This window comes from Cnephaeus nilssonii (genome assembly GCF_951640355.1).
Source record: "Cnephaeus nilssonii genome assembly, chromosome: X".
NCBI classification, from domain to species: domain Eukaryota; kingdom Metazoa; phylum Chordata; class Mammalia; order Chiroptera; family Vespertilionidae; genus Cnephaeus; species Cnephaeus nilssonii.
The window spans coordinates 41072902-41098793 of record NC_137071.1 but is presented as its reverse complement, the minus strand read 5'-3'; the positions used below and the strand labels follow the sequence as shown (position 1 = coordinate 41098793).

At 40.8% G+C, this 25892-nt stretch overlaps 1 protein-coding gene across 1 annotated transcript in view; it reads right to left on the bottom strand.

The window, feature by feature from the left end:
* The window catches only part of ABCB7 (ATP binding cassette subfamily B member 7), a 170911-nt gene that overhangs the window by 106639 nt on the left and 38380 nt on the right, over positions 1–25892 (bottom strand). The window contains exon 2 of the mRNA XM_079764771.1: positions 1703–1789. Coding sequence (XP_079620897.1) covers positions 1703–1789 — 87 coding nt within the window. The remainder of the gene's footprint in view (positions 1–1702; positions 1790–25892) is intronic.

Below are 25892 nucleotides of genomic sequence, written 5' to 3'. Positions count from 1 at the left end.
AGAAATCAAACCAAGCCATTATGCTCAATTAATATTTGACAAAGAAGGCAAGAACATACAATGGAGTCAAGACAGTCTCTTCAATAAATGGTGCTGGGAGATTTGGTCAGATACATGCAAAAAAATGAAACTAGACTACCAACTTACACCATACAGAAAAACAAACTCAAAATGGCTAAAGGACTTAAATAAAAGATGGGAAACCATAAAAATCTTACAAGACTCCATAGGCAGCAAAATAGCAGACATATGCTGTAGCAATATATTTACCAACACAGCTCCTAGGGTAATGGAGACTAAGGAGAAAATAAACAAATGGGACTACATCAAAATAAAAAGCGTCTACACGGCAAAAGAAACCATCAACAAAACAACAAGAAAGCCCACTGCATGGGAGAACATACTTGCCAATGCTATTTCATATAAAGATTTAATCTCCAAATTTTACAGAAAACTCATACAACTTAAGAAAAGGAAGATAAACGATCCAATCATAAAATGGGCAAAGGACCTAAGTAGACACTTTTCGAAAGAGGACATACTAAAGGCCGAGAGACATATGAAAACATGCTCAAAGTCACTAATCATCTAAGAGATGCAAATCAAAACCACAATGAGGTACCATCTCACACCTGTCAGAATGGCTATCATCAACAAACAACAAGTGCTGGCAAGGATGTGGAGAAAAAGGAACCCTCCTTCACTGCTGGTGGGAATACAGACTGGTGCAGCCACTGTAGAAGACAGTATGGAGTTTCCTCAAATAGTAAAATGGAACTCCCATTTGACCCAATAATCCCACTTCTAGGACTATATCCCAAGAAACAAGAAACACCAATTTGAAAGGATATATGCAACCCTATGTTCATAGCAGCACAATTTACAATAGCTAAGATTTGGAAACAACCTAAGTGACCATCAGCAGATGAGTGGATTAAAAAACTATGGTACATCTGCAGAATGGAATACTACACTGCTATAAAAAAGAAGGAACTTTTACCGTTTGCAACAGCATGGATGGAACTAGAGAGCATTATGCTAAGTGAAATAAGCCAGTTGGAGGAAGATAAATATCACATGATCTCACTCATATGTAGAATATAATGATCAACATAATCTGATGAACAAAAATAGATCCAGAGACAAATGGCAGGGGAGGTGGGGGGGTTTGAGAGTAACCAAAGGACTTGTATGCATGCATATTAGCATAACCAATGGACAGAGACACTGGGGAGGTGGGGGTTGCCCTGGGTGGAAAGGGTTGGGGGGAGTCAGTTGGGGGAAAAAGGAGACATATGTAAAACTTAAGATAATAAAAAAACAAAACAAAACAAAGATAATTTAACCTTTTGTACTCGGATGTCGAGTGTGACTCGACACAGTTAGCATCAGTAGCAGCTCTTTTTATACTCTTTGAATGTATCAATAATTTGAAATATAAAAAAATCCAAATAAATAAGTTTGTATGAAAAGAAACTCCAGTTTTTTATTCTACTGCCACACTTTGTAAAATCTGAGGTATTTAAAAAATTAAATCCTGAGTAGAATAAAGGAATCGAGAAAAAAGCAAGCGAGTGCAACGGGTTAAAAAAAAAGAGAAAACCAAAATCAAAATACTCTGGAATATGATAATCTTTGACATACTTTCTATCCAAACACAGTCATCTTTAAGAATTTCCATTTACTTGTTATTAGCTCTTACCCCTTCTTTCGGGTCTGTGTGGAGTCCTCCTCCTGCATGACCATGCCAACAGGTCCTCTTTTCTATCAGCGGCCATGCCTGGAGAGCCTAGTTGAAAATGATACCAAGCATATTAAACAGTTAATTAATGCTTTCCATGTGTACAGTTTTGCTTTACAATTTAATATACTTGATTTTACACAACTGATTATTTTTCTTATTATTTTGCCTGCAATATAAACATTTAGAACCAAAGTATTTTTTAACCTTTTGCACTCAGATGTCGAGTGTGACGGTTATTGAATGTATCAATAATTTGAAATATAAAAAAATCCAAATAAATAAGTTTGTATGAAAATAAACTCCAGTTTTTTATTCTACTGCCGCGCTTTGTAAAATCTGGGGTATTTAAAAAATTAAATCCCGAGTAGAATAAGGAATCGAGAAAAAAGCGAGCGAGTGCAAAGTTAATACTTCACAGTCTATCTTATGTTACAGTAACTTGCATACATGTTTTGTCTCTCCTATTACATGGTAAATTTCTTAATATTAGAGACAGTCTGTTTTATCTTTTTATCTCCCATGGAACATACCACAGCGTTCTGCACATGGGTAGGGTAGATTTCAATGCTTGTTGGATTAGCTTATAAAGTTGAGCTATCTACAAATATTCCAACTAGCCCTGAAAATACACAAACATCTTGTCTATTATAATTTTTAAAGGCCTTAAGATTACTACTGCGCAGGTTAAGGAAATAAAATTATATTTTCATGTATTGGTAGATTTCTCTTTCTCTTCTATCTGCCTTAATTTATTTTTATTGTTGACATTATTACAGATGTCCTCCTTCTCTGACCCCCTTCCTTCTGGCCAGCACCACATTCTTATCTGTGTCTATGGGTTAGGTAATCTCTTCAACTTTTTTCATCCAGTGCCCTCGACCTGAGAGCTGTAAGTCTTTTCCAAGTTTCCATGCCTCTGATACTATTTTGTTCATCAGTTTATTTTGCTCATTAGATTATACATATAAGCTAGATCATATGGTATTTGTCTTTCTCTGACTGGCTTATTTTACTTAGCCCTAACAATCTCCAGGTCCACCCATGCTATCACAAAAGGTAAGAGTTCCTTCTTCTTTCACTGCCGGGTAGTATTCCATTGTGTAAATGTACCTCCTGCTGCTTGGGCTGATTACACAGGGTACATATATTCTTTCTGATTGGTGTTTCAGGATTCTGAGTATATAGTCCCAGAAAGAGAATTGCTGGGTCAAATGGTAGTTATATTTTTAATTTTATGAGAAAACTCCATGTTTTCCATAGTGGCTGTGCCAGTCTGCATTCCCACCAGCAATGCACGAGGGTACCCTTTTTTCCACATCCCCCCAAGAACTTGCTGTTTGTTGATTTATTGATGATAACCACTGTGACAGGCGTGAGGTGATATCTCATTGATGTTTTAATTTGCATCTCTCAGATGATTACTGATGTTGAGCATCTTTTCATATGTCTTTTGGCCATCTGAATGTATCCACCTATTCTTTGTCAGTTCAGTACTGTTAATGGCACTCAAACTGAGAAGGTTGTTAACCTCTATTTTATTATCTCCTCATGGTTAATAAACAGAGACATGATATAAAATGCAAATGTATTTCTGGTAAAACAATTATTGCCAAAAATAATTGCATTAGCTTTTCAAATGAAAAACATAACCCTTTCAAAAGATATTGCACCCTCTCAAACATACACAAAAATGTCTTAATTTGACTCTCACTTATGTCATTTATGTATTTGAGCCCTGAAAATCTACCCATTTTTTTCTAAAAATATCAATCTTCTTTTCAACAGCGCTTTGAAAATTCCATATGACCATAACTCATACAATGGCTAAAACACTTATCTACACTATAATAAAAGAGAAACATGCAAATTGACTGTCACTCTGCTACACTACCAGTCAATCAGGAGTGAGTATGCAAATTAACCCAACAAAGATGGCAACACCCATAGCGGCCAGGTGAAGCTGGGGCTGCTGGGGGCTGGATCAGAGACACAAACCCACAGGCCCTGCACCCAGTAGCCCCAAGGCCCACCACTGTGCACCGGGGCTGCTGGGGGCGGGATCGGAGACAAAAACACGCAGGGAGGCCAGCACCCAGCAGCCCCAAGCCCTGCCACGGCGGCGCTGGGGCTGCTGGGGGCCGGACTGGAGACAAAAACACGCAGGGAGGCCGGCACCCAGCAGCCCCAAGCCCTGCCACGGCGGGTGCTGGGGCTGCTGGGGGCTGGATCGGAGACACAAACCCGCAGTCCCGGCACCCAGCAGTCCCAAGCCGCGGCTGAGACGCTGGGCCTGCTGGGGGGGGGGGGGGGGCAGCAGAGACACAAACCCGCAAGAAACCTGTGGAAAGGGAGATAAACTATCATAACTTTATCTCCCTTTCCACAAGGTGAGAAAACTGACCCTGGTTTATTTAGTGATGTGGCCCACACCTTTCTACAAGCACAGGGTATGTTATGACCACTCCTAGGAAGGTCTTGTCAGAATACCGTCTCCAGGGAATAACACTACTGTGGCAAATCATCTAAGAGAGGAGACAAGCTTTTGTTGGGTTTATTCTGAAGGTCAGAGAACATGCCACCTCAACATATGCTGTATTGTTATATTGATGATCTTGAGCTGCAGATGCTTGATAAACAGCAAATGCAAGCAGAGGCTTTCACTGAAGTCTCCTGATCTGCCTAAAATCGTACCCCCATAAGGAGCATAAATGTCATAGGTCCCCTTGACGGGAGAAGTGTCATCAGGCAGAGAAGACTGACTCCTGTCACAGGACAGGAGAGTAGAAGTTGACATCATACCCAAACTTTGTTACCAACTATTTCTCCCCACCCCCATTCATCTTTCCTAAAAATCATTTACTCTCCTCTAAGAGGCCTACATCTCCCATCCCCTTTCCCTAGGAAGAAGGTATTTAAATCTGCATTCTAAGCCACCTTGGGGAGCTACTCATTTTTCCCTGGGATCTCCCACATATACATGAGGTACACATGTTAATGAACTTTTGTTTTTCTCTTGGTGATCTGTCTTTCATTATAAGGGCCTCCACTAAGAACTCAGAAAGGTAGAGGAAAAATATTTTTCCTCCTCCATAATTCTATCTCGGGAAATCAAGTCCCCAGCTGAACAATGAGATTGGCTCAAGTAGCAAGCAGTAACAGCTGACGGGAGGGAAGCTTCTAGGGAGAAATCAATGATATTGGCATCAAAGTGGGATGGAGGGCACACGCATGGTTGCTGGTGGGAGTTTAAAGTGGTTCAACATTTTTGGAGGATGATTTGGCAAATTCGATAGAAATGTTCAAGGTACATCCAAGAGTCTTCTTCTAGGAATTGCATCTGCTGACATAAAGCACAAGCGCATAAGCCCTGGTCAGAACCCAGGATGCTACTGTGTCTCCCCTTCCACGATAGGAAAACCTGGGAACAACCTGCATTTTTAGAACAAGGTGGCATCCATACTAATAAAAGGGTAATATGTTAATTAGACTGAACATCTTCCAGGCGACCTTCTGGATGTCCTTCCAGACAAAGCCATGTTGGCGGGGCCAAGGCAGAGGAGGTTAGAGGCAATCAGGCAGGCAGGGGAGAGCAGTTAGGGGGATGAGGCCAGCAGGGGAGAGCAGTTAGGGCGAACAGGCTGTCAGAGAGCAGTTAGGGGAATCAGGCCAGCAGGGGAGAGCAGTTAGGGGGATCAGGCCGGCAGGCAGGTGAGCAGATAGGAGCCAGAGGTCGTGAGGGGTCCCAGATTGGAGAGAGTGCAGGCCGAGCTGAGGGGACCCCTTTCCGGTGCACAAATTTCGTGTACTGGGCCTCTAGTCCTATATAATAAAGAGCTAATATGCAAATGGTCATCACACCCTCCACGCCATCACGGCTCAGACACTCAACACTGGGGAGAGAGGAATAGGGACCAGCCAGGCACAAATGAGCTAGCGAGAGAGGAATGGGGACCAGCCAGGCTGCAGCCTGGGAGAGGGACAAACCGCATGCCCCACGGTCCCAGGAGCCAACAGCTGCGCCTGTGGCCCAGGAGAGGGACAATCCGCATGCACCATAGTCCCCGCGGTCCTGGGCACCAGCGTCTGCGTCTGTACCTGCGGCTTGGGAAAGGGACAAGCCGCCTGCCCCACGGTCCTAGGCACCAATGACTGCGCCTGAAGCCCGGGAGAAGGACAAGCTGCCCGCCCTGTGGTCCCGGGCGCCAACACCTGCGGCCCAGGAAAGGAACAAGCCGCCCACCTCATGGTCCTGGGCACCAGCACCTGTAGCTGTGGCCCAGGAGAGGGACAAGCCGTCTGCCCCGTGGTCCCGGGCACCTGGGGCTGTGGCCCAGGCAAAGCCGCCCACCCACGGTAACCCTGTGGCGGTGGCCAGCCCGGGCGAAGCCGGCCTGGGTCCTGGGTGCCTGCGGCCGGCCAGAGGGAGGGAAGTCTGGGTCCTGGGTACCTGAGACCGGCCAGAGGAGGGAATCCTGGGTCCTAGGTGCAGGGTGAGGCAGAGGCGGTTTGGGGTGATCAGGCCAGCAGGGGAGCAGTTAGGGGCGATCAGGCCAGTAGGGGAGCAGTTAGGGGCAATCAGGCAGGCAGGCAGAGGGGTTAGGGGCTGTCAGGCAGGCAGGCAGGCGAGCGGTTAGGAGCCAGCGGTCCCGGATTGCAAGAGGCAGTCGGACATCCCCCAAGGGCTCCAGGATTGGAGAGGGTGCAGGCCGGGTTAAGGGACCCCCCCCATGCATGAATTTCATACACCGGACCTCTAGTTTTCACATAATGCCAGGAAGAAAACTGATAGCTCTCTTAGAAGCATTTAAAAACTGTGGGTTTTTTGTAAATGCCTTTACGAGAAGCACCTAGAACCTTAAAGTCACTTGAGAATGTTTCAAGTGTAAGTCAACTTTGCTCTAAATTGCCATATCAACCTTCTTAAATTAGGATTCACTTTTGCAATACAAAATAAGGGTTTTATCTTACCCACTGTTATCAACCAAAAATGTAAATACATGATCCTTTATGCTTTAGAAGTTTATAATCTAAAACTAATAGATGCAGGCATAAATATCATAGTAAGACAAATGTAATGGTAAGATATATCTTGACTGCCCTCGCTCATCCACCTAAAAAATAAACTTCAATTTTAGTTCATCCCTGAAGACACTTAGCCCAGAACAAAATAACAGATTCATTGGAGGCCAGGACAGTTAGTGTTTTATCCATTTTTCATATTTTCATTGTGGTCTTCTTTTGCTAAGGAATTTTTGAATTACAATGTGGATTAGAAAAATCTATACTATAATAATTTTTAGTAAGAATGGTTCAAGAAGCACTCACTATTTGGCTGGCCTCCTGCTCAACACTGCATTATCTCATTTCATGCTCACTACAACCCTACAAGATATTTATAATTGTTATTATTATTATTCCCATTTTATAGACTAGATATAGAGGCTCAGAGAGGCTGCCTTGCTCAAGTTCATATAGCCAGAAGTGGTAGAATGGAGATGTTTGTTCCTAACATTATTGATATTAATAACATCAGTAACATTACTGGAGCTAGTGAGCTTACTGTCACCTTCCCGATTGATACCCTTGAACATCTGGTTAATTTTGCTGTTGTTAACATGGCACATGTGATATTGTTTAATTTGTGGCAAAATCATCAATGCAATTGTGATGTTAAAGAGTGGCACCACCAAAAGTGTCATCTACACATATTCACTTAGAAATATCAAAGTAAAAGAATATATTCTATGAGAGACTAGAAAGAATAAATAAAGTGAAAAGAATCAGATTGACATCAGACTTTTCGACAAGTTTGGGTGCAAAAAGACAATGGAGTAAGATTTTCAAAGCCTTGAAGGCAAAAGAATACCTAACAGGGTTTTATATGCAACTAAATTGTCTTTTGAATATGATGACATTATGGACACAAATTTACATGGGTCTGGTCACTTTGTAAAAAAGTCATCAAGCTGTATACATGATATTTGCATTTTTCTGCATATGTGCCACACTTAAAAGGTTAAAGGAGTGACATCACAAGATGTCAGAAAAGGAAATCCCAGCACTTTTTCTCCCAAGGAAATAAGTTAACAATGATACATGGACCAAAATACCTTTATGAGAATTCCACATCCCAGTTAAGATGACACAGTGCCCTAGACAATAACAAAGTCAAGAACAGTTGCACTGAAAAAGGTAAAAAGAACAATTTCACTTTATCTACATAAACCCCTACCATAAGCTGGCAGAGCTCAACACCAAGAAAAATCATCCCATCCTACAACTTCTCCAGCAGGTGAAAAAAGAGAGCAAAACATGTATACCATACAACATTCCAGAATCACAGAGAACTACAAAAAGTACTGGTTTCTGTCTCAGCTCACTAATTAGTACTGATGAAACCGGAAAAATTTGGATGCCTGGGGGCAGCTAAGAACAAAGGAAAAGCAGTTGGTGTGCTGCTACAGTTAACAGGGCTTTGCACAATTGGGAGTAGACACACAATTTAAGTCTTCCTGCCTGATAATGAGGGAGAAATAACGAGGGCCTGAAAAAAGAAACCAACAAATCCCTCTAATTACAAATCTATAAATACAAGTCCAGAGAAAATACAACCACGGGCTCCCAAAATCTCTAGCTGGAATGATTGGTGAAGGTCTTTCCCAGTCAGAGCCAGTGAATGAAGACTAGGAGATACGGGTATTTCTTCAAATGTGCAGATAACAACACAAGGTAGAAGAAGCATGAAATGAGAAAAAGAAGGTCCAGTTGAAAGGGAAAAAATGAAGCTCCAGAAACTTACACTAAAGAAATGAAGGTATATGAATGATCTGACTTAAGTTTTTAAAATAACTATCATAAAGATTTTCAATGAGCTTGAGAAAATGGTACACAGACAAAATGAGAATGTAAAGAGACAGAAAATATAAAAAAGAAAACTTTGGAGCTAAATAATGCAAAAACTGACCTGAACAATTCAATAGCTGGGTTCAACAAAAGACTTGATCAAAGAAAACAAAGAATCAGCCAACTTGATAAAAGGTCATTTGAAATTATCCAGTCAGAAGAGTAAACAGGAGCAAAAATGAAAAATAGTGAAGAAAGCCTAAGGGACTTAAGGAACACAATATGAATCACTCTTCATCAAGCACGTCAAACTCACAGCCCGCAGGCCGCATGCGGCCCACAATTAATATTTTTCCAGACCAGACAATATAACAGTATGTAAGAAACGTTTTAAAATTTCACAACTTAATTTTTACAATATCCTGTTATACATAATTAATAACTAACTACAATGTTCGCTAATGACTGATTACTATAATTGTGTTGCATTTATTTCCTTTAGGCCTTCCGCGCAGGCGCACCATTTCTCTTCACTAATACTAGCAGTGAATATTTTAGCAGCCGATTGCCACGTCATTAGTCTTGTACTGACTTGTTTGGTGTGCACAACAGGAAATATTTTGCTTTCAGATAACAAGAAAAATAGGATTATTTGCGTTACTGTTAGTAATTTGTGCAGTTATTCAGTGTCTGGTAAGTTAATGTTAAAGAAAAAAATATTAATTTTTATTAAAGTCTTCATTTTATGTTAACGATTACTCATTTATTTCAGCCCTTTGTATTCAGCATGTCTCTATCAAAATAAACCTACATTTCTATGAAAATTGAAGCTTTTGTTTTTTTGCGGCCCACATAAACTTAACCTTTTGCACTCGGATGTCGAGTGTGACTTGACAGGGTTAGCATTAGAATAAAGGAATCGAGAAAAAAGCAAGTGAGTGCAAAGGGTTAAATATTGTTTATTTAGCCCATGTTAGCCTTTGAGTTTGACATGCTTGCTCTTCATATTATAGGCATCTCAGAATGAGAAAGGTACATAAATATTATAGTGGCTGAAAACTTCCAAAATCTGGAGAAAGAAAAATGGATAACCAGATCCAAGAAGCTCAAACAGACTAAAAGAGATGAATCCAAAGAGATCCCCAGCAAGACACATTATAATTAAATTGTCAATACTCAAGGACAATATCAGAATTTTGAAAGCAAAAAGAGAAAAGTGACTCACCACATAAAAGGGAGCCCCAATAAGACTATTAATAGATTTCTCATCAGAGATTTTGTAGAACATAAGGGTATGGAATGATATATTAAAAGTCATAAAAGAAAAAAATTGCCAAACAAAAATACTCTATACAGCAAAAATGTCCTTCAAAAAATGAAAGACTTTCAGATAAACAAATGTTGAAGAAATTCAACAATGTAGAGCTACTGTTACAAGATATGATAAAGGATGTAATTCTAGTTGAAATTAAATGGAGTTAAACAGCAACACAAAAATATATGAAGGTATAAAGCAAGCTGGTAAAGGTAAATACAGGGTGGGACAAAAGAAGGTTTATAGTTCTGAGCACATGAAACACAGATTTTATTCTTGTATTGTTATTTTAGTTATTGTATTATTTTGCATACGAACAACTGTAAACCTACGTTTGCCCCACCCTGTATACAGACAAATAAAGAATACCATTATACTCTAAAACTGGTACAAAACCCACTTTTCCTAGAAGTTAAAAATAAAAGCATAAATAATAACTATAACTAGAAATATTTAATTGAAATACATTAAAAAGTCAAGTCCTTATTTATCAATAATTATTTTAAACTTTAAAGATAAGTTCTCCAATCAAAATAGAGTGGCTGAATGGATTTAAGAAAAAAAAAGATCCAATCATGCTGTCTACAAAAGACTTACTTTAGACTTAAAGATACACAGGATAAGTAAGAGAAAGATAAGTATCACATGATCTCACTCATATGTGGAACCTAATGAACAAAATAAACAGATGAACAAAATAGGTCCAAAGACATAGAAGCATGGTACAGATAGTGGAATCTCAGAGGGAAGGCAGGGGTAGGAAGAGATCAACCAAAGAACTTGTATGCGTATATGCATAACCCATGGACACAGACAATAGGGTGGAAAAGACATGGGGTCTGGGGCAGGGGTGGGTGAGAAGAGGTCAAAGGGGGGGGGGGGGAGGGAGCTATATCTAATATTTTCAAAAATAATTTTTTTTAAAAACAGACACACAGGCTAAAAGTAAAAGGATAGAAAAAGATATTCCATGCAAATGGTAACCACATCAGAACAAATAGACGTTAACTCAAAAAATGTAAGAAGACACAAAGTATATATATATTATCTATATACTAGGGGCTCAGCATGCGAGACCAAGGACCCAGAGTCCCGCAGCTTGGGGGGACCCAGAAAGAGTCCCGCGGCTGCCGCTGCTGCGGCAGCCACGGGAGGCGGGACCCAGAAACCCACTGGCGCCTCCAGTCATGTCCTCCAGAGTCAAGTCCCCGCCCACATGCATGCACCTCGCCACACATGCAGCCTCCTGCTGATCAGTCATTATGGCGTGATGGCATGACAACCACAGGCTTTTTATATAATAGATATAAAACCCTAATATGCAAATAGACCAAATGGTGGAACAATCGAACAACCAGTCGCTATGACGTGCACTGACCACCAGGAGGCGGCAGAGCATGGAACATGGAGGGTGGCGGCCATGGCAGGATAGTGGAACAGGTGAGTGGGGGCGCCAGACCAAGGCGGGGTGCTGGTCACTGTCATCAGTGCGAGCCTCTGGCAGTTACTGAAAATTCTTTGCTCCTGCATGCCACGGTCCTGCCTGGAGCTCACACCTGCTGCCGGCGCCAGGCCACTTGCACCTGCAGCCAGTGCCAGAGCCGCTGCTCACACCCGCTGCCGGAACCCAGTGCCAGTCCTGATCATTTGGCACCGTCATCAGGAGCGAGCGGCAGCTACCAGCCCCAATCCCTCCTGAGGGCTTCTCCACCTCCTCCTGCTCCTGAGGGGTGATCGGGGCAGCAGCCACCATTCGCACCCACTGACGGCCAGCCCCGCTAGCACCCGCTGCTGGTGCCGGCCCCAATTGCTCCGCACCATCAGCGGGTACAAGCGACGGTGGCGGGAGCGGGGCGGCCAGCAGAGAGGGGACTGGGGGCTGCTGTGGGAGGGATGGGCAGGGGCGTGGAGGATGAGCCGAGACCCACCCCTATGCCCTCTACAGCCTCGCGGCCCACAGTTCCTTTCAAGGTGCAAAAATTTGTGCACTGGGTCCCTAGTATAATGATAAACCCTCTCGCAATCCGGGACCAATGGCTCCTAACCACTCACCTGCCTGCCTGCTTGCCTGCCTGATCACCACTAACTGCTCTCCCCTGCCAGCCTGATCCCCCTAACTGCTCTTCCCTGCCGGCCTGGTTGCCCCTAACTGACCCCTGCTGCCCTGGTCGCCCCCTAACTGGTCCCCTGCCTGCCTGCCTGATCACACCTAACCACCCTACCTGCCAGCCTGATTGCCCCCTAATTGCCCCCCTGCCAACCTGGTCGCCCCGTAACTGTCTGGAAGGAAGTCGGACGTCCAGAAGATGTCCAGTTGACATTGCCTAATTAGCATATTACCCTTTAATTAGTATAGATAGGCATCCAACATCTGAGTACATAACATATGAAGCAAACTTTGACAGAAACGAAGGGAGAAATACAGGGCAACACAATAATAGTAGACTTTAACATCCCTCTTTCAATAACAGCAAAAAATACAGACAAAAGATCAGTAGGAAATTAGAGAACTTGAATAACACTTTAAACCAAATGGATTTAAGGAAACATTCCACCTAACAGCAATACAATACACATTATTCTCAAGTACATAAAGAACATTCTCCAAAATAAATCACTTATTAGGTCACAAAACAAATTTAAGAAGACTGAAATTATACAAATTGTTTGCCAAACATAAAACAAAACTAGAAATTAATGGCAGAAGGAAAATACAAATCAAAACCAGTGAGATAACACCTGTTAGGATGGCAATTATGAAAAAACAAAAAATAACAAGTGTTAGTGAAGATGTGGAAAAATTGGAACACTGCACACTGCTGGTAGAAATTTCGATGCAGCTGCTATGGAAAATGGTATGAAGGTTCCTCACAATGTTAAAAAACATAACTAACATATGATCCACCAATTTCAGATCTGGGTATTTATCCAAAAGAATTGAAATCAAAATCTCAAAAACATTCTTGCACTCCTATACTTATTGCAGCATTATTCACAGGAGCCCAACTGTAAAAGGAACGTATATATCCATCAATGGATGAATAGATAAGTAAAATGCACATACATAAAATGGAATATTATTTAGACATGAAAACGAAATCCTGTCAAATATGGCAACATGGCTGAATCTAGAGGATATCATACTAAGTCAAATAAGCTAGTCATGAAAAGACAAATACTGCATGATTCCACTTATATGAGGTATCTAGTATAGTCAAAGTCATAGAACCAGCCCAGGCGGTGAGGCTCAGCGGTTGAGTGTTAACCTATGAACCAGGAGGTCATAGTTCTATTCCTGGTCAGAGCATATGCCCAGGTTGCAGGCTCGACCCCCAGATTGGGGCATGCAGGAGTCAGCCGATCAATGTTTCTCTCTCATCATTGATGTTTCTATCTCTCTCTCCCTCTCCCTTCATCTCTAAAATCAATTTTAAAAATTTTTAAATCAGCCGAAACCGGTTTGGCTCAATGGATAGAGCGTCGGTCTGCGGACTGAAAGGTCCCAGGTTCGATTCCGGTCAAGGGCATGTACACTGGCTGTGGGCACATCCCTGGTAGGGGGTGTGCAGGAGGCAGCTGGTCGATGATTCTCTCTCATCGATGTTTCTAGCTCTCTATCCCTCTCCTTTCCTCTCTAAGAAAATCAATAAAAAAATTTTTTTTTAAATCATAGAAACAGAAAGTAGAATGGTGGTTGACCGGGGCTTGAAGGAAGAGGAAATGGAAGTTGCTATACAATAGTATAAAGATTTAGTTATGCAAGATGAATAATTCCTATATATTTCCTGTACAACATTGTACTCACAGTTATTATAAGGAACACTTACTTTTTTTAAAGACAGTAGATCTCACATAATGTGATTTTTACCACATAAAGAAAAAAATAGTTAATAAACATGATGGAGGAGATGGCAAAGCAGTGGAAGCATAGCATTTTCATCCCCTGGAATTATCACATTACAAACAGAATAACTATATAGAATGTACTAAAAACATGTACAACCAACTGGGATATAAGAAATCCCCTTGACCTTCAAAAAGCAAGCACAAGGAGGGAAACCACAAAAAGCCACATAATCTACATGGTATCAACAATTCTGTGGTAACTAGTGGCCCAATGCACAAATTTATGCACATTGAAAGGAAATTAATTAGAAGAAATATTTTAATATCACTATTTGCCCTTTCTCTGTAATAGAAGTGTCTACCAAATTCATGATCGACAATGACAGATGGAAACACACATGTGCGATCAGCACCAATGAGAGCTTTATTATATCGTGCATGCACGAGTCAACTTAGCCTTTTATATATATGGAATAAACTTGCTTAATTAGACCTGCTTTCTGATTTAGCTAAACTTTTTCCAGCCCAGTGAAGAACCCCAACTTCTCTTTCAGGTAATTGTCAGCAATACAGCAGTAAATATCAACATGAAGCACATTATTATTGTAGATCACGCGGAGAGAACAAAGGGTAAAATGTTTAACTGCAGCAGTGTTTGATTATATTCTGCGCAGTAAGAAAACCTGAAGTCATTTTCAAGGTCCACCATTTCTTACTTCTTTTCAGTCAGGTAAAGTTTCTAAGCTTTCTAAATCTCCTTTTTCCAGCTAATGAAAAGAAAATAGGATTCCACAGAGTCTCCTATCTACCTACTCCAGGACTTCTGTGAGGATCAAATAAGATGAGGCACAGGAAAACACTTCACAGACATTGAGTTACAGTGTGAAATATTTCCACCTGGCTATAAAGCAAGTCATGTTCCTGGGGTGAAGAAACTGCAAGGAGGCTAATCATCACTAGGGAGAGGAAGCTGGGCATTGCTACGTGACATCATTACCCGGTGCCCATAGCCACCATTTCTGGCTGGACTGGGCTGTGGGCCACATTTTGCACCATGGGGTCTTGGCAGCGTGGGCTGCAATTTGGTGGGCTGTCGCTCCAAGGTGGTGGTATGACCTGTGTCCCACATGGGGGAAGCCAAGTGTTGCTTTGTGGATGCCAGGTGCGTGATGCCATTTCTCTGTAAATGGCCAGTGCCCATCACAGCAGCTCCTGAGTTGAGTGTGTGCCCCCTGGTGGTCAGTGCGTGTCAGAGCTACTGGTCGGATGGACACTTAGCCTATTAGCCTTTTATATATATAGATAAGCAGAGGCCACCTGGTCAGAATACCCTGAGTGTATTCACTGTAAAACTTAGAGGCCAAATTAGGAACAGTAGATAAAACAAAAGGCTGTTTTTTAATCCCAATAGTAAATGAATGCAAGCTGTCTGGGATAATATATTCTGAAGGAGCTGGAAAAGTCTAATCCCATGAGCTCTCAAAACACACTGATAAAAAAACTAAATAAATAAACAAACTAACCAATAAATCTTCCTTTCTGGACACAATGAGGAAAAACTGCTAGAAGTGGAATTAAAATTAGGCAGGACAAGGACAATAGAAGTAAAAGAAACGAAGACCCAGTCAAAAGAAATGAAGGGGAAGAAAGATAGGACATCACTGAAAACAACACAAAAGGGCGCTCTGTGAAGTTAGAAAAGTTAGGTGCACCAAGCCTCCTACTAAAAGTTCAGGTCAGGCAAAGTCATTTCACATAAAAATGAGCAACAGAAAATGATCAAAATCAAACCCCATACAAGCTTAGTATGAAAATACAAAATAATAAACAGAATTATAGCACTATAGTCCAGGAAAGTACAACAGAAAGGCATAATTATAAAATAATCAAAATAAGCTAAAAATTTAAGAAAAAACCCATCCAGAATGACTCAGTGACTGAATGTCAACCTATGAACCAGAAGGTCATGGTTCGATTCCCAGTCAGGTCACATGCCTAGGCTGTGGGTGCAATCCCCAGTGTGGGGCATGCAGGAGGCAACCAATTAATGATTCTCTCTCATCAGTGGCGTTTTTATCTCTCTCCCCATCAACCTCCCTATCTGAAATCAATAAAAATGTATTTTTTAAAATTTTATTTAAAGAAAAAAAATTTTTAGAAATAAAGCCTAAATTAGAATGAACATGAAGAAATAAACAGGGGCAAATAAACTCAACATATAATGTCTTAAGAAAAGCAGAAGGGGAAAAAGAAAAATGGCAGCGAAAAAGACAGACGGGCCTTGTCCCAGAGCAGAAAGAAAGAACAGCTGATGGTCGCACGGGGAGTATTTGTTGGCGAGTTAAGGGACAGCTATACTCCAGAAGAAGGTGGGGGACTGCTGGAAGGGGTTCCCCTGACCGGGCAGCCCCCACTGTTGCTGGGGCCCAACCCAGAGCTACAGGCTCTGACGCGGAGACTGCGCCATCTTGAAGGGGAAAGTGGATCTTATCGGAAGCCTGAAAATCTGAAACTGCGGAAACGACCAAACAGCTGCGAGCCCCAGAACACCTGTCCCCAATTGGCGCAAACATGCGGATTCAGAGGAGCTCTACACTCCACTACGGAAAGGTCAGAATTCGCCTGGGATAAGGTGAGGTCTCTGGTCCCGGCGGGAGAGAGAAACGCACGCACTGCGGGAGCTGGAGGACCGGGGGAAGTCTGTGCCTAGAAAAATCCGCGGCTGTTGGGGCTGGCATTATCCGTGAATGTGGAAGGGGGTCCTCAGAGCTGCTAACAGAGGGGATCTCTAAAAAGCAATCCATTTTGACCTGACGCAAAAGGACAGCATAAAAATTTTATAACTGTGCCGGCTGCTTAGACCCAAGTGGGAAAGGGGGACTGCACAGTCTTGCGTACAGCCCCGTTGTTCGCACACTTGGGCTTTTTCCTCTTCAAATACTTGCTTCTGATTACTAAGCCCAATACATAGGATCACCCATTTGGGGACTCCCTGGGAGACTGCAGGGGAAAGTTGTTTGTCTGGAACCTGCAGATCGGAGAGGGGAGTGACCATTGGAGAGCCAACTCTGGGACAGCCCACTCCCACAAACTGGTATTGTGTGCCACAGGGAAAGCAGGATCTAAGCACAGGCTAGAGAGGGATATAAACCCGGAAGTCAAGCCAGAAACACTGCCACTCAGGGGCTGAATCACAAATTGACTCTTGTGTAATCACAAATAAAGGAATACGAGAAATTAAGACACAGCCAGCTTAAAAATCAGGACTGGCTTACAACACCGAAGAGCAGTGGAACTCAGGGAACTGCAATACTGTCTTGACTGGGAAACAGGCATGCTAAACAGAACAATAGAGGAAGTGAATGAACTGCACTACTGCACATTTTATTTTTTTATTTTTTCATGTTTTACTTAAGAAACTTATTTTTTTTCTTTTTGCCTCAATTGATTTTACCTTTTTAATTATTACATTTTTATTTTCAATCATTATTATTAGTACTGCTATTTTACCTTAATTTTTTCTTAAAGTCATTTTATTTTCTCTTTATTTTACTTTGGAATTAGTGTTCTACATTCTATTTTCATCTTTCCATTAGCATCGTTTTACTCTATCTCAACTCTACCTTTATGCCATCAATCGTTTCCTAACTATTCCCCTTTTGGTGTCCTGTTTCGCTTATCCTTTTCCTGCTTTAGATTTTCCCTATTCTTTCTGTTTACCACCTGTTAATATTTCACCCTACTTATATATCTAATTTCCAATCCCCTGATCCAAGTCCATACACACCTCTCTCTTCTCTGTCTGAACTATCCAAAAAATTATTTTTCTCTCTGTCCTTTTCTTGTTGTTTGATTCAATGTTGATTATATCGATTTTGTATGCTTTTTTGTGAGATTGTTTTGCTTATTCTTTTTTTGTTGTTGTTGTTGTTTTTTGTTTGATTTGTTTTTGTTTATTTTTCACTTCTGTTTTCCATCACCTCACTTGATATTACTTGTTGTTTGTAGTTTGTATTAATCTCAAGGTACGTGTTGCTGGCATTTACTGGGATTAGTGGCTATTCTCTTGGAATTTTCTCCCCATATATATAGTTTGTTATCCTTTTCTTTCTTAGTCTCCTTTTCTCTCTTAATTTTTTTTTTCCTTTTCCCAATTTCATTTTGGCACTCCTATTTTTTTTTCTTTTTCCTCTTCTTCTTTCTCTCCTATACCCTAATTTGCCTTTCTCTGGTGGTCACCTTTATTTGAGGTTATTAATATCGTGAATACATTTCTGTTCAGTGCCTTGTGGGTTGTACATTATTGTGTAGTATTTTGTGCCTTTAAATCAACGCAGGAGAGAGAGAACTACATAACCAGACATCAGGAAAAGAGAGACCATAGGGAGACAAAGAAACAGCCTGCATTTGAAAGAAAAGCAGGCATCACCAGAAAAGGAAGTAAATGAAATAGAGGCAAGCAATCTGTCAGAGAAAGAATTAAGAGAAATGGTCATAAAGTGGCTGAAAAGAATGGAAGACAAATTCGACAATATAAGTAAAAACCAGGAAGAAATGAAGAACAATGAAGAAATGAAAAATGACATCGCTGCTATAAAGACCTCAATAGAAAGCATCAAGAGTACATTAGAAGAAGCAGAGGACCGCATCAGTGAGCTAGAAGACAAGGTGGGGGAAAATTCCCAAGTAGAGCAGCTTCTAGAAAAAAAAAAAGTTATAAAGCAGGAGGAGAACCTAAGGGAACTTTGGGACAACACGAAACAAAACAACATCCGCATAATAGGGCATCCAGAAGGAGAGGAAACTGAGCAAGGAATAGAAAACCTGTTTGAAGAAATAATGACAGAAAACTTCCCCAATATAGGGAAGAAAAAACCCACAAAAATTCAAGAAGCTCACAGAGTCCCGAGCAAAATGAACCCCAAAAGACCGATGCAAAGGCACATTATAATTAAATTGGCAAACACCAACGACAAAGTAAGAATCTTGAAAGCAGCCAGAGAGAGACAGAAAGTTACATACAAAGAAACCCCCATCAGACTAACAACTGATTTCTCAACAGAAACTCATCAGGCCAGAAGGGAATGGAATAAAATATACAAAGCCATACAAAGGAAGGGTCTGAATCCAAGAATAAAGTACCCAGCAAGGCTATTAATCAAAATTGAAGTGAAATCAGGAGCTTCACCGACAAAAAAGGACCAAGGGAATTTATTACCACCAAACCAGCAATACAAGAAATGCTAAAGGGTCTGCTGTAAAAAAAGAAATAGGAAGCGAAGAAGGAAAACAAGGGTAAAGAATAAAAATGGAGACAAATAAGTACGTATGAATGATAACTTTAAATGTAAATGGGTTAAATGCACCAATCAAAAGACACAGGGTAATGGATTGGATAAGAAAACAAGACCCATATATATGTTGTATACAAGAAACCCATCTCAGAAAAAAAGACGAACACAGACTGAGGGTGAAGGGATGGAAAAATGTTTTCCAGGCCAATGGAAATGAAAAAAAAGCTGGGGTAGCAATACTTATATCTGACAAATTAGATCTCAAAGTGAAGGACATAACAAGAGATAAGGAAGGCCATTTCATAATACTAAAGGGAGCAATCCAACAAGAAGAAATAACTCTGGTAAACATATACGCACCCAATATAGGAGCACCCAAATACATAAAAAAAACTCCTGGAGGATAACAAGGGAAAGATTGACAACAATACAATCATAGTATGAGACTTTAATGCCCCACTATCACCATTGGACAAATCCTCTAAACAAAAAATCAGCAAAGAAACATCAATCCTAAATGACTCACTAGAACAGATGGAATTAATTGACATCTTCAGAACATTTCACCCCAAAGACACAAAATATACATTCTTCTCAAGTGCACATGGGTCATTTTCAAAGATAAACCATATGTTGGGACACAGGCAAAGTCTCCTCAAATTCAAGAAGACAGAAGTCATATCAAGCATCTTCTCAGATAACAGTGGCATAAAACTGGAAATAAACTACAATAAAAAGCATCCAAAAAAAACAAACACATGGAGACTGAACAGCATGCTATTGCACAATGACTGGGTTATCAGAGAGATCAAGGAAGAAATAAAGAACATCATGGCAACAAATGACAATGAAAACACAACAATCCAAAATTGATGGGACACAGCAAAAGCAGTCTTGAGAGGGAAGCTCATAGCTCTATAGGCCTACTGCAAAAAAACAAACAAAAAAAAAAACAAGAAACAATGGTAATAAATTACGTAAACCTACAACTCAAAGAGGTACAAATAGAGCAACAAGAAAAGCCCAGTGTAAGCAAAACGAAGGAAATAATAAAGATCAGAACGGAGATAAACGACAGAGACCAAAAAAAACAATAGAAAAGATCAACAAAACCAAGAGCTGGTTCTTTGAAAGGATACAAAAGATTGATGAACCTCTACCCAGGCTCACCAAGAAGCAAAGAGAGAGAACCCACATAAACAAAATCAGAAATGAAAGAGGTGAAATAACAACAGACCACACCAAAATACAAAGGATTGTTAAAAAAACACTACGAACAACTTTATTCCAACAAACTGGACAACCTGGAGGAAATGGGCATATTCCTAGAAAAATAGAACTTTCCAAAACTCAATCAGAAAGAATCTAAATAGCTCAATAGGCCAATAACTATGGAAGAACTTTAAGCAGTCATCAAAAAGCTTCCGGCAAATGAAGACAGAAGAGAAGCAGTCCAGAGACGGAAGACACTGATGTGGCCTTCCCATACTAGCAGTTAGCAGCTGTGCATCACTGCAGGTTGCCCAGGACCAAACCAGAGAGGGTCGGACCTGCATTACCACCATTTGTCCACCATCCAGAACTGAAATGTCAGTGCTGACATGTACACATAAGGAACTGTTGGACATTGAAATTGGGTCTCAAAAGAACTGTTGGCCCAGAAAGAAACTCACTACACACTGATTCATTTGCCTGTCACCATAACCATTATTGCTTGCCTCATTTTCGGTTCTTATAAGTGTATTTCTAATAGCACATGATCTCACTCATCTAGGGGAAATAATGAACAACATAGACTGATGAACAAGAACAGACCCAGAAACAAGGAGGCATGGATCAGACTGTCGGGCCTCAGGGGGAGGGTAGGGAAGGGTGGGGGTAAAGGGGGAGATCAACCAAAGGACTTGTGTGCAGGCATATGAGCCTAACCGGCGGTTAAGGACAACAGGGGGGTGGGGGCATGGGTGGGGAGGGGTGTGGGATGGGAATGGGGGGACGAGGACAAATATGTGATACCTTAATCAATAAAGAAATTTAAAAAAAAAGAAAGAAGGTGCACTGTACCAAGGCCATGTCCTTTGGGGACAGGCATAACATCCATCTGTGGAAAGGAAGTCCACCGGACTACTGGTGGCTAGGGAATCTAGATCTATGTCCACAGCCATGAGAAGCTGTGCCCAGAAAGGCGGCCTGAAGAGCTGCCCGAACCACGCAGTGCAAGGGAAAGAGAAACTCAGTCACGAGGTTGCTTTGCCTTTCTTGTGTCCATGCTTTTATTCGCTAACCCCAGTTCATAGGACCTTTCCATTACAAACACTCACACAAAGCTGTGGTGCAGGTGGAGGTGCAGATTTGTGGAGTCTGGGGAGAGGCTGTGGAGGGGAGCAGGCAGGGAAAGTTGACCAGGAATCTGGCACCCTCCGAACCTAAGCAGCCATTTTTTTCCTAAAGAGCCAACCCCTCCCAGCAGCCTCAAGACAACTAATACAGCCATACCCAGCCTACACATTGATCTTCACAAAGAAAACAAAGACTCTGTATAGCCCCAAAGGGCCCTCAGGGACTGGGTTGAAAAGGGGCCATTCAGTCCCGGAAAGCAATACAGCATCACCTCCATCTAAAGGCCTGTCAGAAACATTCGCTTGAGTGATTAAAATTGACAGAAGGCAGACAAGCAAAGCAGACTGGTCCCACCTGCGTGCAGCCAAGGCTGTGGAGACAAGCACAAAAAAAGGAGCAATGGATCACTTAGAACTTCAACAGAGTGCTGACTACTTAACAGAAAACTGAGAAGTGTCAGACAGAACAGAAGAGTGGAGTCTGAAACCAACCCACATGGGACATTAAAACTAGGCTGAAGAGCCCTGACTGGTTTGCCTCAGTGGATAGAGTGTCGGCCTATGGACTGAAGAGTCCCGGGTTCGATTCCAGTCAAGGGCATGTACCTTGGCTGAGGGTGCGTCCCCAGTGGGGGGTGTGCAGGAGGCAGCTGATCGATGTTTCTCTCTCATCGATGTTTCTAACTCTCTATCCCTCTCCCTCTCCCTTCCTCTCTGTAAAAAATCAATAAAATACATATAAAAAATTAGCTGAAGAGAACAACACTTCACTTTTTTTATTTTTTACCTTTATTTTTTTAAAAAATTCTTTTCTTTATTTCTTTTGTATTTTTTCTTTTTTATATTATGTTTTCTTTGTTCTATTTTTATTTTTTATTGCTATTTTATTTTATCTTTTTTCCCCCATTTTCTTCCTCATTTCTCCCTTTTTCATCCTGTTTTCTCTTCTCCTGTCCCCACTATAGTTTTTCTCTTTCCTTCCTTTTTACGCCTTGTTAAAAACTGATCTTCTTTATCTGCTTTATTGACATGTTATTGTAGTCTGTTGGCTTACTCATATATCTAATTTCCACTCCACTACTCCAAGAACATGCACCCTTCTCTTTTTTTCTTTCTTTGCTAGTCAATTTTTTAATGGTTTTGTTTTTCCTCTCCTCTCCTGCTCTCTTCTTCTCCTGTTTAGTTTCAATCACTAAAATCAAGCCTATCTGCTCCATTCTCCTATTCCAAAAATAAACGGATAACTAAATACACAAATATAAAAAAAATTTTTTTCTCTTTATTTTCTTCTTACCCACTCATTCTTTTTCTATCTCCTCTAAACTGAACGAGACCATCCCCCATTCACTCAATTCCTTAACTTTACTTTCCATACATAAGCTCTGCCTCCACAGATTTTGTCCCCACCCCCACCCCAATCCCATTTTCAGGGTGTTGGTTGTTTGTATTTTTTGGTTTATTTGTTTGATTTGTGGTGTTTTCTCCCCGTATGTTTTTTCCTTTTTTTTTTTACTCTTTTACCTTTTTTCCTTTTCTTGATATCATTTATGCTCTCTTTTTCTCCCTCCTAATTCTCTTTCCTCTGGTGCTCACTTTTATTGGGGTCATTTGTGTTGTGAGTACATTTGTGTTTTGAAGCCTTTGTGTTGTGCCTTGTCGAGTTGTATTTTGCATTATTTGGTCAATGTGGTAGAGAGCAAGGCACATAACCAGACAATCTGAGACTCGAACCACGAATGGGACAATTAAACTCAAGACCCAACAACACCAAGACAACACAAAAATCCCAAGTAGAGGGAATCCCTAGAATACCCAGCCCAGGAGACCTGAGAGATTGCATCACTGGGCACCACAAAACATCTACTTTGTAAGACAAAACAAAAAATCTTGGTGACATAGCAGTGTGATCTAATAAGATAGAAAAAATCACAAAGGAACAAGAAAATGGGGAGACAAAGGAACACCACCCATAGGATAGAAAAGGAGAAATAAGCAGAAAAGGAAATAAATGAAATGGAGGCAAGAAATTTGTCAGGGAAAGAATTCACAGCAATGGTTATCAGGACACTGAAAAGGATGGAAGGCATATTCAACATGTATAAGAATGAAGGCCATTACAAGAGATAAGGAGGGCCAGTTCATAATATTAAAGGGAGCAACTAAACAAGAGGATATAACTCTGGTAAACATATATGCATCCAATACAGGAGCACCCAAATACATAAAAAAACTTCTGGAAGATATCAAGGAAGAAATCGATGGCACTACAATCAGTCGAGGACTTTAATATCACATTGACACCACTGGATAAATCCTCTAAAAAAAAATCAACCAAGAAACAGCAATCATACATGACTCACTAGATCAGATGGAATTAAATGACATCTTCAAAACATTTCACCCCAAAGCTACAGAATATGCATTCTTCTCAAGTGCACACAGAAAATTTTAAGTTAGACCACATATTAGGACAGTGGTCAACAAACTCATTAGTCAACAGAGCCAAATATCAACAGTACAACGACTGAAATTTCTTTTGAGAGCCAAATTTGTTAAACTTAAACTTCTTCTAACGCCACTTCTTCAAAATAGACTCACCCAGGCCATGGTATTTTGTGGAAGAGCCACACTCAAGGGGCCAAAGAGCTGCATGTGGCTCGCGAGCCACAGTTTGCCAACCAAGGTATTAGGACAAAGGCAAAGTCTATTCAAATTCAAGAAGATAGAAATCATATCAAGCATCTTCTCAGATCATAATGGCATAAAATTAGAAATCAACTACAATAAAAAATGCAAACAAACAAACAAACAAGTAATTGGAGGCTAAATAGCATCCTATCCTATTAAACAATAATTGGGTTACCAAAGAGATCAAAGGAGAAATAAAAGCATCCTGTAAATAAAAGACAACAATGCAAAATCTATTGGGCACAGTGAAAGAAGTCCTTAGAGGGAAATTCATAGCTCTACAGGCCTACATCAAAAAAAAAAAAAGAAAAAGAAAAAATGGTACTAAATTATCTAACCCAACAATTTCATAAATTAGAAACAGAGCAACAAGAAAACCCTAGAGTAAACAGAAGGAAGGAAATGATAAAGTTGAGAGCGGAAATAAATGACAGAGAACAACAACAACAAAAAAATACAAAAGATCAATAAAACCTAGATCTGGTTCTTTGAAAACATAAACAGGATTGATGAACCTCTAGCCAGGCTCACCAAAAACAAAGAGAGAGGATCCAAATAAACAAAATCAGAAATGAAAAAGGTCAAGTAACAAGCAACCGCACAGAAATACAAAGGATAGTAAAAAAAATACTACGAACAACTCTACTCCAACAAACTGGACAACCTAGTCCTAGACGAAATGGGTATATTCCTAGAAAAATACAACCTTCCAAAACTCAGTCAGGAAGAATTAAAAAATCTGAATATGGCGATAACTACTGATGAAATTGAAGCAGTAATCAAAAATCTTCCAGCAAACAAAAGCCCTGGTTTAGAGAGATTCACAGTGGAGTTTTACCAATCATTCAAAGAAGAAATGAAACCTATTCTCCTCCGAGTAATCAAAAACACTCAAGAGAATGCCGAGACCGGTTTGGCTCAGTGGATAGAGCATCGGTCTGCGGACTGAAGGGTCCGAGGTTCGATTCCGGTCAGGGGCATGTACATTGGTTGCGGGCACATCCCCGGTAGGGGTGTGCAGGAGGCAGCTGGTCGATGTTTCTCTCTCATCGATGTTTCTAGCTCTCTGTCCCTCTCCCTTCCTCTCTGTAAAAAATTAATAAAATATATTTAAAAAAAAAACTCAAGAGGGAGGCACACTTCCAACCTCTTACTATGAAGCCAGCATTACCCTAATCACAAAACCAGATAAAGACACTACAAAGAAAGAGAACTACAGCTTAATATCTCTGATGAACATAGATGCTAAAATCCTCAAAAAAAAATTCTAGCAAATCAAAAACAGCATTACATCAGAAAGATCATACACCATGACCAAGTGGGATTTATTCTGGGGATGCAATGCTGGTACAGTATCTGCAAATCAATAAACATGATATATCACATAAACAAACTGGGAGATAAAAATCACATAGTCATATCATTGATGGAGAAAAAGCATTTGACAAAATCCAACACCCTTTCTTGTTAAAAACTCTCAGAAAAGTGGGAATAGAGGGATAATACCTGAACATAATAAGAGCCTTGTATGACAAACCTACAGCCAACATCATACTCAATAGGCAAAAACTAAAACCATTTCCCCTAAGAACAAGAACAAGACAAGGATGCCCACTGTTACCACTCCTGTTCGACACAGTACTCGAAGTGCTAGCCATAGTGATCAGACAAGAAGAAGAAATAAAAGGCATCCAAACTGGAAAAGAAGAAGTTAAACTGTCATTATTCACAAACTAGAGGCCCGGTGCACGAAATTCGTGCACGGAGGGGGGTTGTACCTCAGCCCACCCTGTACCCTCTCCAATCTGGGACCCCTAGAGGGA